Source organism: Notamacropus eugenii, chromosome 2, assembly GCF_028372415.1.
Source record: "Notamacropus eugenii isolate mMacEug1 chromosome 2, mMacEug1.pri_v2, whole genome shotgun sequence".
NCBI lineage: Eukaryota > Metazoa > Chordata > Mammalia > Diprotodontia > Macropodidae > Notamacropus > Notamacropus eugenii.
Window position 1 is genome coordinate 396,225,365 of NC_092873.1, and position 12,957 is coordinate 396,238,321.

The window sequence follows — 12,957 nt, forward strand, 5'->3', positions numbered from 1 at the left end:
TAATGCTCCCCCCAAATATTAATTTCTAAATGGGTTAAAAACCAACAGGCATAAAGTGTTCCCCAGCCATCCATGGATTTCATCCATGGTTTCCAAACCAGTTCAGATGATGCCTGCCAAGTTATGACCTGGATGATTTACAATTTACACACCAAAGGAAAATCTGCTCTTGAGAGGCATTTCATATTATACATCTTGTGTAAAATGAGCTGAATCTTTATACTGCTAATGCATGGTTTCAATAAGCTGTGCAGATATAGCCAATGACCTAGCTTCATGTCATAGAACATTGTGTTAGTGAGGTTGGCAGACTTCATCCCCATCAATATGAATTAGTTTCCATTGCACAGCCAGAGGTGGTAGTCTTAATCCTAGCCAGTCAGGGATTAACTATATTTTATTAATCCAGAGAGCCTACTCAGCACACTCCATTACTACTTTTAGGTTCAGTTCTCCCTTTCATTGAACCTGAATCCTGTATCTTTTCAAGTTCTATCCTTTGCTTCTAGCTCTGCCCTCTAGGGCCAAACAGAACAGTTGGATCTCTGTTTTACATGAATGCCCTTCTGTAGATCAATCCCTTCTGAAGACAGAGCTACCATCTCTTCTGTTTGGTCATCCAGGCTAAACATTCCCACTTCTTTCAAGTGACCCATATATGTGGAATGGACTCAAGTCCCTCACTATCCTGGTCTTCTTCCTCAGGACTCATTCCACTTTGTCAATGTTCTGCCTCAAATGTAATGCCTAAAGCTAAATACACAATTTGTGGTCTGTCCAAGGCAAAGTATACATAACTGGGTGAGCACCCCTCTCATTTTGGACGTCATGCCCTTGTTAATGCAACTCAAGATTGCATTAGGTTTGGTTTGGTTTTTTGGCCATCGTATCTTACTGCAGAATCATGGTGAACTTGAAATCCATTATCCCTGTGCAAGAAGGGCAAAACATTTGAAAAGTCATTGATTAGACTTAACTCCTTCGAATAGTATTGTGTGGGCGCAGATTAAATTATGCTTATTGTGTCTTATAAAGAATATTATTACACTGAACACACCATGAAAGTGTTTGCTGTAGCATTCTATTACAATTTCATCCATTTTATATGTCTCCAACTCTATGCAAGGGAAGTTAGTTATTGTGGTACTTCAATGATCACATTTATAATAAAATGTGTCCCCCAAATCATGGTATAGTTTTAAGTTTTAATAGAGTTAATAGCTTAAAATTACACTAAGACTTCTTGGACATGAAGAAGGAGGAGGAGAAAGGTGAGGGAGGGGCATTTAAGTAGTATTTAATGTTTGCCAGATGCTATATGTAGGTTATCTCTCTTGATTATAGTGTCATTTTAATATCATTATAGTAGAGCCTCTTCAAAAGTCCTGTCCTCATATCTTATCATATCATGGAAGTGACTCTGGGAAATATTATATATAAGGTACACAGGTTTGCCCATGCCAATAGAGCTCTGTGTACCATTCCAGTGACAGACTGTGTCTGTTTTCTCAGGACCTCCTAAGTTTGGTAAGGCTAATTACCAGTAGGGTGGCTACTAGGTGAGGAGGAATCCTTTAGCCATGGTAAGTGGCCCTCACTTCTTTATGGTTTTTTTTTTTCTTGCTTCTGGCAGGGATGGCAGCAAAAAGTTGGGAAGAAAATAGAGAACATGAGAATCACAAAGCTCTTAAACCCTCCATCCACACTGTCAGCACCCTAAATATGAGACCCATGCCCAATGACAGTTAAATTGATGTGCCCAGTGAGGAGCTCAAGCATGTCAATATTAACATTCTTATTACAAATGAAAATGGAGACATGCAGCTAAATGGAATGAGGGCCCACAGGTTTTCCTTGGAGAGGCAAATGAAGGGGTTGGGAGAATTGTTTTTGCTCTGTTTCTGAAGGAACAAGAAACATCGTTTTATGGGACCTGTGAAAATAATCTACATGGTATGAAGATTAACTTTTATGAAGGAAATAGGAAGACTTTTGCAAATTATATTCTCCACTAGGCCAGATCTTTATAGTCATAGAGTTGAAAGAAATGTGCTTATTGTATGTTAATATTAAAAAGGTATTTGGTTTGCTAAAGCACAGTGATACCTAAAAGCCTTATGTTAACATCAGACAAGTTTATCTAAAAGACCCAACAATGAAAATGACTTTGTTCAGTAACCTGATTATTTTCAAGTAAGGCATAAAACAGGAAGAAATGTTCCCTCCAAAGGAGAAATGTTCCCTCCAAAGATGTTTACCACTGTTATGGAGGGAGATTTAGAGAAAAGGTCAAGTTAACGAGGGATTTCCTCTGTAGTGAAGTCCTCCAAATGTTCCATTTACAGATAACATCATTTTGATTTTGAAATGTTGAAACATTGTAGAGAATCCTAAATGAGATTCCATAACCACTCAACAGAGTTCAGAATCAATTTCTACACAGATTAAAAACTCAGCAAATGAATGGTGATTGTACATACTCCAACTTGTTCTTGGATAGATATCCCATAGACCTGTTCCAAGAGAGCTGATAAATAATTAACAAAATGGTCCCAGAACTGAGTGAAATCATGGGACCATGTGTAGGAAACTGCTTCTCTCTAAAACCAAAAAGCAACTTTTTAATACCAACATTCTGCTAGTGGTGCTATATAGGTGCAAATCATGCCACAGTCTTTGAAAAGTAAAAATGGCAGACCACCCAAGGGGAAATGGAGAGACATATAAGTAGACTAACAACATATTGTCTTACTAATGGAGGATGTATACAAGAGGTAGCATAAAATCTAGCATCAAAAAGATGCAAGACTGAAAAAGTAAATGTGCTAGTAATGAAGTGAGGGGGAGAAATAATGGATGGTCAGTCTTGTGTGCTGCATTAGTACTAACTTAAATTCAGAAGTAGAAGGAGATCAGTCACACATTGGATAGACTTTCTCTGGATGATTTACGTGAGAACATGGTGAAGAATCATACAGGATGAGCTGCCATCTGTAACGATATTACATGTCTCTTGGAGTAAGTGGATATATACCCAACATGGTACAGCATTTAAGTGAAATTCAAACAGGGTGGCTATGACATAGTAAAAGCTTAATAAATATGAGGTAATTGATAATGTAGGCAAGGTTTAGAGGAAATATGATTTTCAATCATATTATGGTCCAATATATTGTGAGATCAAAGAAGAAAGAATTGAGACACAATGTGATATAATGGAAAGATTATTCAACTTGAAGTGTGGGACTTGGTGTCACTGGAATTGAGTTCAAACTCCAACTCTGCCCTTTACTACCTTTGGTCTATCACCTAACATCTCAGAGCCTCATCTGTAAAATGATGGGATTGGACTAGATAATCTATAAAATCCCTTCCAGTTCTAGTTATCTTGTCATAATGAAATTAATTCCAAGACTAGAAATTAAAACTAGAATACTAAGTTAGTTACCCAGAACTTAGAGATTTTAAATTACTTAAATTAAAATTAAATTTTAAAGCCTTGTGATTGCAGTGTATTTCTAGTTTTCTTCTTTCTTCATAGGTGGCTGTGAATGGAAAGCATCTATTGCTCTACAGACACAGAATTGAACCAGAGAAAATAGATACCCTGGGAATTTATGGCAAAGTACAGATCATGTCAATTGGCTTTCGCAGTAATTTGGTAAATACATCTGGTAACTTTATGTTCTTTTAGAATTGCTTTTCTAGGACTACTGTTCATCTTTAGAAACCAGGATCTTATAGTGTGGCAATTCTTCATCAAGTGTCCATGAACCTAGGTTTTGGGGGTTTTTTTAAGACAGATAGATAAGTAGGCAGACAGATGAAGAGATAGCTAGATATCCATATTTCAGTATACATAATTGATTTCCTTGGTAATCCACTGTATTTTATTTCATGCATTTAATTCTGAGATAGGCTCCATAGGACTCACCATTGTCAAAGGGGTCCACGACACAAAAAGATTAAGATCCCTTCATCTAGTGAGACAGGGCTAGTGCTGGTCAGGCAAAACCCCCATGAGTATGTTGGTCACCTCCTAGGGAGTTAATAACTCCTTCAGATTCCCAGAGGACCATTTAATAAACCTGGTTTCATTTGGGCCTTTCTAATATGTACTATCTCAGACCTGAAATATTTTGTTTTATACTTGGCCATCGCTGATACCACTAGCTAAATGGTCTATCCTTCCTTAGATTTTTCATATATTACTGTGTCTGAATCTCCTTTGCCTTTATCACACTCTTATTATACTTATTGGTGTATATATTGTAAACCTCTTCTCCTCCCACCCCCAACTAGGTTGGAAGTTCTTATAAGGAAGGTAACGTGTAATTTTTCATCTTTGTATCTTCAGCACTTGGCACAGTGTCTTATATACAACAGGCAGTTAATAATGTTTATTGATTTCAGTTAGCCAACTTAGGGCCATATGGAATTGGTCTTTGTTATTTTTAACTTAGCATTGCCAGAGAAATGCATAGTTTCTGGAAAAGTACTTTATCCCAAAGGTGAGAAATGGATTCCAGGGAGAATGTCATCAGGAGGACCAAGATCCTTTTCTTTTCCCACGTCTTTTTCAGTTTCATAGATGGAGAAAGCACAAAATACTTTAAAATGTCTCACTTGAAGTTACATTAAAGTACAGATAAATGGATATCTCTTGTCCTCTTCTGGGAGGAGAAGAAAATCACTATTTGACATCAATTAATAAATTCCATTTATACTTTAAGAGTATGTAATTCCTTAAGCACACTAAATTAAGAAAGAATGTTTTGAAGTGTCAGAAAATTTAATTCTTAATCTGTTCTTCAGTCTTTACAGGGAAACCAAGCAACTTCTTTGGGAACACTGAAGACGAATTCAGGAAATGTAAGTAGGAAACAATCACCATGGTGGTCAAGGTTCTTTGGGTCACTTTGCAGATAAGGTGCAGGTATTTATTTTTGTAATTATATCTCAAATATGAGACCACAAAAGGCAAATACATGAAAATGAAAAGAAACAGTATTTCTAGACTTTCAGGTTGAAGCAGAAACTTAGGCTAGTAATGAAAGGATAGTCTTTCATATGGAAAAATAACTCTTTCACTGCTATTAGGAAACTGCTACATTGTCTAGTTAAAGTTAGAATGCTGGCCAGATGAAGTTATTAGATTAACAGCTACAATAATAATAATAGGTGACATTTATCCAGCTCTTTCAGGTTAGGTTAGGGTTAGCACATTTTCTCATTTACAGTCTGTAACAGAAGGGATTTAATAAATCTCAGCAGCTGGAGACAGTTTGAACATAAACATCTTAGAGTTGTTTATGTGCCTAAGGTGAAGTTGTTGTTAACTTCAGCACATTTATACCTCATGAACAGCAATTCTGAGCACTACCTGGGTAGATAGAAATAGGAATAAAAAAAAGTTCTAAGTGCTTACTATATGCCAGGGGCAGAAATGCGTAATGTTCACATATGATTCTGTGAGAAAATATTATATCATGATGACACATAAAAGGCTGAGAAAAGCTGTCCTCTAACATACTGAATTATTATTCCTAATGACTAGCTTTTTGTATTCTCGATGAATCTTAAATGTATATCATGTGCCAGTTATAGAACTTGGAACACAAAACATGTGGCATTGGGATTAAAGATTTCTCAGCCCTCTCCAGTCACATGTTGGTAGAAACAATTACAGGATCAGACTTTACCCAGATTATAAAATATAATCCTTTCCTGTTGTCCTTATTCACGTTATTTCTTTCTCTTCTAGCAAATGGAAACATCCGAGGTGTGCCAATATGTAGGTATTTTTTATTTCTAGATGAATGGCAAAATTATTTATACAGTGGATTAGAAATCAGTAATGCTGTAGGCAAATTAATTTAACCCTATTTACTCCAGAACCTTCTCCATGAAACCTAAAGAGATAATGGATGATAACAGTAGCAACAGCAGCACAAAAAAACCATATTCACCATGAATGTTCTATGGTTGAATGTCAATTAACAATACTTGCTTATCTATCATACATTTGTTTACTTCTCTGCCACTGAAATGCTGTTTACCAATCCTGATTCAGTGGGATGAAAGCCAAAAAAATTCTATGTCCTTTACAATAAATCATAGAAATTTCTTAGTTCATCAGAAGCTGAAGGCAACCATTTCCCATTCATTTGCAGCATATAAACTTCAAAGGTATCATGACATCAAGTTTTTAAAAATATACAGGAGAGTAATTAGGACTGACATTTCCTAATGCACTTCCCTGTTGAGAAGCCTGCATTGTTTTGCAGAATGTTGTTGTTCAGTTATTTCGGTGGTGTTTGATTCTTTATGACCCCATGTGGGTTTTTCTTGGCAAAGATGCTAGAGTGCTTTGCCATTTCCTTCTTCAGCTCATTTTTATAGAGGAAGAACTGAAGCGATCAGGGTTAAGTGACTTGCCGAGGATCACATAGCTTACAGAATCCTGAATTAAGATTACCAGTGTAAACAATTCAGTTTGTGTCAGTTTTATGTCCCTCCAAATGCAGCCACATGACTGGTTCATTTTGCCCATGTAACCTGCCTTCTGTAGCTCATGCAGATCTACTGAAGATGGTTCTTTTTTTCAGACACTTCCTTATGTTGCAAGGTTGAACTCTGCACTGAACCGTGGACGAACCATTGTTGTCAGAGGAGAAGTGAAGAAAAATCCAAAGGGGTAGGTAACACTAAAACTATCACTCCTAAAATATTATAACTTTTTGCCTTTGGACAGCTCAGATAACAGTTTAAAGCACAGTAGTGCACTGGATTTGTGGTCCCATCAATATGTACATTTCCTCCAACAATACTCACTTCAGGGGGAAATCACTACTTATCCATGCCAACTCATACTGTATGGGTATGCTTTCCCAGGCATTGTGTGTATGCCAGGAAATGTTCATTAAATCTTGTTTGGGTCTAGAACTCAGAAGAGTTGTCAGGGTTGGAGGAGGAGATTTGGGAATCATCTTCATAGAGGATGTAGGTGTGAGTGAAATTGTATAGAGAAGGGAGAGAAGAGGATCAAGGACAGAACTTGTTGGAACAACCACATTAGAGGGACTATATTTAGCAAGGGTAGATATTATCTCCGCTTTATATGAAGAGATTAAAGTACAAAGAATTTAGGTAATTTACCCAAGATCACCCAGCTGACCAATGGCAAAGCCAGGAACCAGAACTTGGATCCTAGCCTAGGGAACATGAAATGGACACTGGACAAGGAATCATAGATTTAAGTTCTAGTCTGACTCAGCAACTAAGTAGGCTTTGTGAGTTTGGACAAGTCACCTTTCAAGAATAGGTAGGAGGAAAGGGCATTTAGGTGGCACAGTGAAATAGAGCACTGCCTCTAGAGTCAGGAGGACCTGAGTTCAAATCGAGCCTCAGACACTTATTAGCTATGTGATCCTAGGGCAAGTCACTTAACCCTGACTGACTCCAAAAAAAAAAAAATTGGTAGGAGGTCATTGTAGTAGTCCAGATTTGAAAAGGAAACTACAGTGACCGAGGTAGGAGTATAGAGGAGAGGCTAGATGTGAGAGGAATTGCCACAGTAGAATTTATAGAATTTAGCAATTGACTGGCTGTAGAGAGGTGAGGGAGAGTGAAGAATCAGAGATGACTCTTAAGTCATGAGCCCAGGAAAGTAGGATACAGGTGCCATCAACGAAATTAAGAGGTCAGGCTTTAGAGAGAAGGAGTTTCCTTTGAAATTCAGTTAGTTAGAGGCTTCTATAGAATATAGTGTTAAATGACTGACGTGAAAATGTGTTTAATAAGAATGTATGTGTAGAACCCATATAAGATTGGATGCCATCGTGGGGAAGGGGGGGAATTTAAAACTTACAGAAGTAATTGTTGAAAAATGAAAACAATTTGATTATATAAAAAAAGAACATAGTGTTAAGACTAGTTCCATCCTACATCAAGGCCCCTTGCATCAATACTGCCTTGTTAAAACATCTAGCATATAATGTAGAAATATGTTTTACATGGCTTCAAATGTAGAATGGAACACAGAATTTCTTGCCTTCTCAGTGGGTAGGGGAGGAGATGGGGGAGGGAAGGATAGTATTTGGAACTAAAAATAAAAACTTTTTTAAAATTAAAAAATAAAATTTTAAAAAATCTATCATATACTGACACCTTCCACTATTTACTAACTTGAATTTGTGTGTGTGTGTGTGTGTGTGCTTTTAGAAGCTTTTCTATTGACTTTATAGCATCCAGTACAAAGGATGTTGCACTGCATCTGAACCCCCGGCTAAATGCTAAAGCATTTGTAAGAAATTCTTTTCTTTGTGAGAGCTGGGGAGAAGAAGAAAGAAGTATTACCCACTTTCCATTCAGCCCAGGGATGTATTTTGAGGTAAGGCAATCATGTGAATGAGATGGGGGATATAGGAACTGTTTCACAACAGGTTCCATTTAAATTGATGTTTGGGGGCTCAGTTAAGTAGGGGGAGTCTGTTTTCAGTGATCTTAATACACAAAGATAGCCAGCTGGCTGACACATTAGAATTCATTCAGCTACATCAAAATTTATGTCCTTGAAAGTAGCTGTCATAAACTACCTAGGCAGCACTATACTAGTGAGTGGCGATTTTAAATGCACAAGTGTAAAGAGAAGAGAGTAAGAATGAGTCAGTTAAAATCACTGAAGTAAGTAGGGTGAAGCCAAGTTGGCTGGATGCCCTAGAAGGGAGTTGATACTTGATCCAGCTACTGTTATGGGGCTGATTCAGCATACTTGGGCAAAGTCTGTTTGGAATCAGGGAATTTTACAAGAAGATTATGGCACACCTCATGAGTTCACCAAAGCCTACTTCAGGGGTTTTCATTGTCTCATAGCAATCTAGAGTGATATAAATAAATACAACGTTGCTATAAATGAATATGACTTTTGCCCAAGGTCACATAATAGCATAAGCTATGATGAGTACTCAAACCTCTTGACTCTAAAGCCATTACTTGGATTGACTTTATTAAAAAGGATGCTAGGGTTTAACAGCTTTTCTGCTACAAAAAGAATTCCCATCCTTTTTGTGACAAGCTCTGTGATATCTCATGATAGGGGAAGCAGAACAATTCCCAGGTGGCTAGGGCTGAGGGTATAAAGAGTGCTAACAGTGGGGACTCTGAACTCTAGGGAATACAGTGGAATACCATTCCCCTTCCTGCTGGAAATCCTAGAAAACAAGGGAGAGGCCATTGTTGTAGCCATACCAAACTTAGAGAAAAGCCAGTAGCTTCCAACAACCTTGGCAGGGTCCCATCCAACTGAGTCAGAATTCTACTGCTCTTGACTCTGCTTAAGTAATTATTATTTTTACTCTTAAAGAGATGCAACTATATTTCTTTTTTTTATATTTCAGATGATCATTTACTGTTCTGCTAACGAATACAAAGTTGCCATAAATGGAGTCCATATCTTGGAATACAAATATAGATTTCAGGAACTTGACAAGATCGACACAGTGAAGATCGATGGAGATATTGATTTATTAGATATAAGGAGCTGGTAGTTGTAACCACCAGAACAGAATCAAAACAGGGGTTAAGTAGTAGGGGCTTTTAACATTGCATATGTAGAATTTCTCTGTTGTCCATTTTCCTTATTTTGTCAAGTTATCTTTCATAATATAAAAACTGAAAAGGGTATTTTCAGGAGTTACCACTAAAATACAGCTTAGACTGGAACAGGGAGAAGAAATCTGTGGCACAGGGGACATTAGAGCCACTACTGGTGTTCTTCTGACTCACTCGCCACCACAGGTTCCTCTTTTTCCTCTTTCTTTTTCCCACTTGCTCACCTCCTCCCCCCTTTTTTCCCTTTTCCTCAGCACTGTTTAACTGTATTGGTGCAATCAGGGTTAAAAAAGGATCACTAAGTTCTATTCTAAAGGAATCCCAAACCCAGTCTAAGCTGAACTATATGTATGGGATATGACTTAAAAAGTCGCTAATAATCTGATGCTCTAGTTTTGGCTTATCATGATGCATATAGAATATACTTAACAGCTAACTGTACCAAAAAAAAGAAAGAGAAAGAAAAAAGCATGACTTGTAGCTAATTCCTTTGTCTTAATACCCATTTAAATTGTACAATAGCCTTAAATAATTCATCTGTTACATAGACAAGGATGAATAACGAATCTCCTGAAGTGGTCAATTTATTTGAATTTTCATTGTATATATACATTGGGCTAGAACAGATGACTATATTTTACATAATTATAACTTTGAAGAGGATGAATTCAAATACATGTGACCATGTCAGGGGATTCATTATTCAGACTAATCAGGACCTAGCTATAGTACTTTTAACTCTTAACCACAGTAAATGAGCCAAAGTTAAAAAAAAATACAAAACCTAATTGCTCTTGAATCTGGACTGTAGTTGTGTCTGTGTAATACAGGCAAAAACAAATAGACTTAGGGTGGTTATTTGTGTATGAGCAAATGCCAGTTTCTTCAAAGATGTGAATGATCTTTCATTCACTTTCATTCCAAGTCCCTGTGGACCTGTGCTAAAAATACCTTCGAGAACACACCCAGGAACTTAAGATAACTTCACTGTAAAACAGCATGTCTATGTGAATTTTATTTTTTATTGGTTTTCAATGCATTGAAATGCGGATTCCATGAAACTTCAAGATCAGATTTCCTACATCTTGGGCATATGTGCCATCTTGAATGGTGATAGAGTAGAAGCTATCAGAAAACGCAGTACTGAATTTTGAGAAAAGACAGTGTGGTAGAAATGATGGGCTAGTTTGCATGAGCTTTTCATCATTCAGAATCTTGTAATTACTATCTGAGATCCAAACATTACCTAATGTGATTAAAATGAAACCTTTATTAGTAAGTCAAGATGCTTTATATTTCTATCTTTAGTACTGGCTAGCTGGTGGAAATTCAATTTCACTGTAAATCAAATTATTTAGCAAATTTCAAGGAGGTACCCAGATCATTTTGTTCTGTTGAATATTGCTGAAATGAACCATCTACTAGGTCCTGGAAATTTTTTCATTATGGTGAGATTTTTATAATATAATGTGAGAACATATCTGCATTCATATTTTTAAAGAGTATTTGACATTTTCATTTTTTAAAATACTTAGGGCAAAAACAGCTAGTCCAAATGTTTGGGGTTTTTTTTCCCCTCTCTCATTCTCTCTCTTTCCCTTTTCAATCTAGCCATAAACTATTTCTTCAGTGTTAATTTTTATTCAACAAAATGCACTGGTGCAGAGACACTAGTAAAACAGCACTTTCAAGGGTTTTCAGATCTCCCTGTTAACCTTTATGGGCAAAGTAGCAAAAGCTCAACTTTCCCCTCACTAAGTAAGGGCTGAGGTTTTATAGAAACACTAGGCTGGTAGTAATAATACAAGAAATCTAGTTATATTAAATGTTAGTCATGAAGATCATGTATATGGAACAACTAGATATTTCTCAGTTCAGAGGTTATGAAGACTGAATCTTTTTTTCATAGTGTGCATTTTAATAATAATTATTAATAATTCAGATAGGAAAATTATGCATCTGCATATATATGTATGTACATATATATATACGTATTTTATATATACATATATCAATTAATGATCTTGAAAAATTTGTAAGCAATGAGCTATAGCTGGAGATTGAAAATGAACCTGTCATTTCCTTTGTTAAAAGATTGTAGCTAGCCATCATCTAATGAAAAGCAAACCATAAATACTTTAATGCTATGGCTAAGTTAGATTTTGTATAAAATTTCTATATTCCATAGAATTTTAAGGCAGCTTCTTGAAAGAAAATATTGTCATGGCTGATATGTTTAATTTGTATAAAGTCTGTCATTTATAGGTCACATTAGAATGTTAGCGTCCTGGAAAGCCACTGAAATTGATTTTCTCTCTCATACCAGGAGTTCTTGATCATCCATCTATAGAAATCTCTGGCAAATTTGTAATCCCAACGTGTCTTCCTCATGGACCTTATCATTTTTCTTAGTCACTTCTTTAACTGTGTGCTCAACACATGTTCATTTACCTCAATAAAATCAGATTGGGGTGCCAGAATGCTGAAAAAATTTCCACAGCCAAATGGAAGAAATTGTTGGCTTTTCCGTTGTTTATTTTGTTGTTTCATATGCCACAATTCCCTTCTGTTGGCACAGATAACTGAAAGTTGATTGTAAAATTCTAAAATAACAAATAGATGATCTGATTCCAGTGTAATGTATAATGCTTAAATAGATTTTGAAATAAAATGCTTTTTTGGGGACATGATGTTTTTTAAAACTTTTGTATTATATAAGGCTAATTTGAACATTTTAAATTACCTTCTTCCATATGTAAAAGATCTGTGATTTCAACAGGGTTGGTCAGTGCTCTGTATGTGTGAACTACCTTCACTGAAGCAAACTGTAGCATTTCTATGACTTAGTGCTAAATCTTTGTCTGAAACAATGAAAGTCAGCAAGTAGTGCTTGAACTCAAGTCTTCCTGACTCAGATAGAAGGAAGTAGGTGGTACAGTGTGGATAGAGAGCTGGGCCTGGAGTCAGAATGACATGAGTTCAAATTGTTCCTCAGGCACTTACTAGCTATGAGACCGTGGGCAAGTCACATAGCTTCTGCCTCAGTTTGCTCAATTGTAAAAAGGCGATAATAATAGCACCTGCCTTCCAGGATTGTTGTGGATCAAATGAGATAATGTTTGTGAAGTTCTTAGAACAATGTCTGGCACACAGTAGGTGCTTAATAAATGCTTGTTTCTTTTTTTCCTTTCAAGTCCAGTGTTGTGTGTCCGTGACTGGCCTCTTCCACTGTTTCCTTTCTATTTTCATGACTTTTCCTCCTTTCCCTCAAAAGTAGGGTCTGCTCAACCCTAAGGCTTTTATATTACATCTCTAATGATTCCATTGGTAGGCCCTCTGTCTTTT

General features: G+C 36.6%; 1 protein-coding gene across 2 annotated transcripts in view; it reads left to right on the plus strand.

Annotated features, from left to right (window-relative positions):
- The window catches only part of LGALS8 (galectin 8), a 28,050-nt gene extending 15,753 nt beyond the window's left edge, over positions 1–12,297 (plus strand). The window contains exons 6-11 of one of the 2 annotated variants that reach the window (XM_072647551.1): positions 3,542–3,661; positions 4,816–4,872; positions 5,765–5,794; positions 6,609–6,697; positions 8,224–8,392; positions 9,399–12,297. In XM_072647551.1, the coding sequence (XP_072503652.1) occupies positions 3,542–3,661; positions 4,816–4,872; positions 5,765–5,794; positions 6,609–6,697; positions 8,224–8,392; positions 9,399–9,548 (615 nt within the window). In that variant the 3' untranslated portion in view covers positions 9,549–12,297. The remainder of the gene's footprint in view (positions 1–3,541; positions 3,662–4,815; positions 4,873–5,764; positions 5,795–6,608; positions 6,698–8,223; positions 8,393–9,398) is intronic. The other variant, XM_072647552.1, reaches the window with a different exon arrangement.
- The last annotated feature ends 660 nt before the right edge of the window (positions 12,298–12,957 follow it).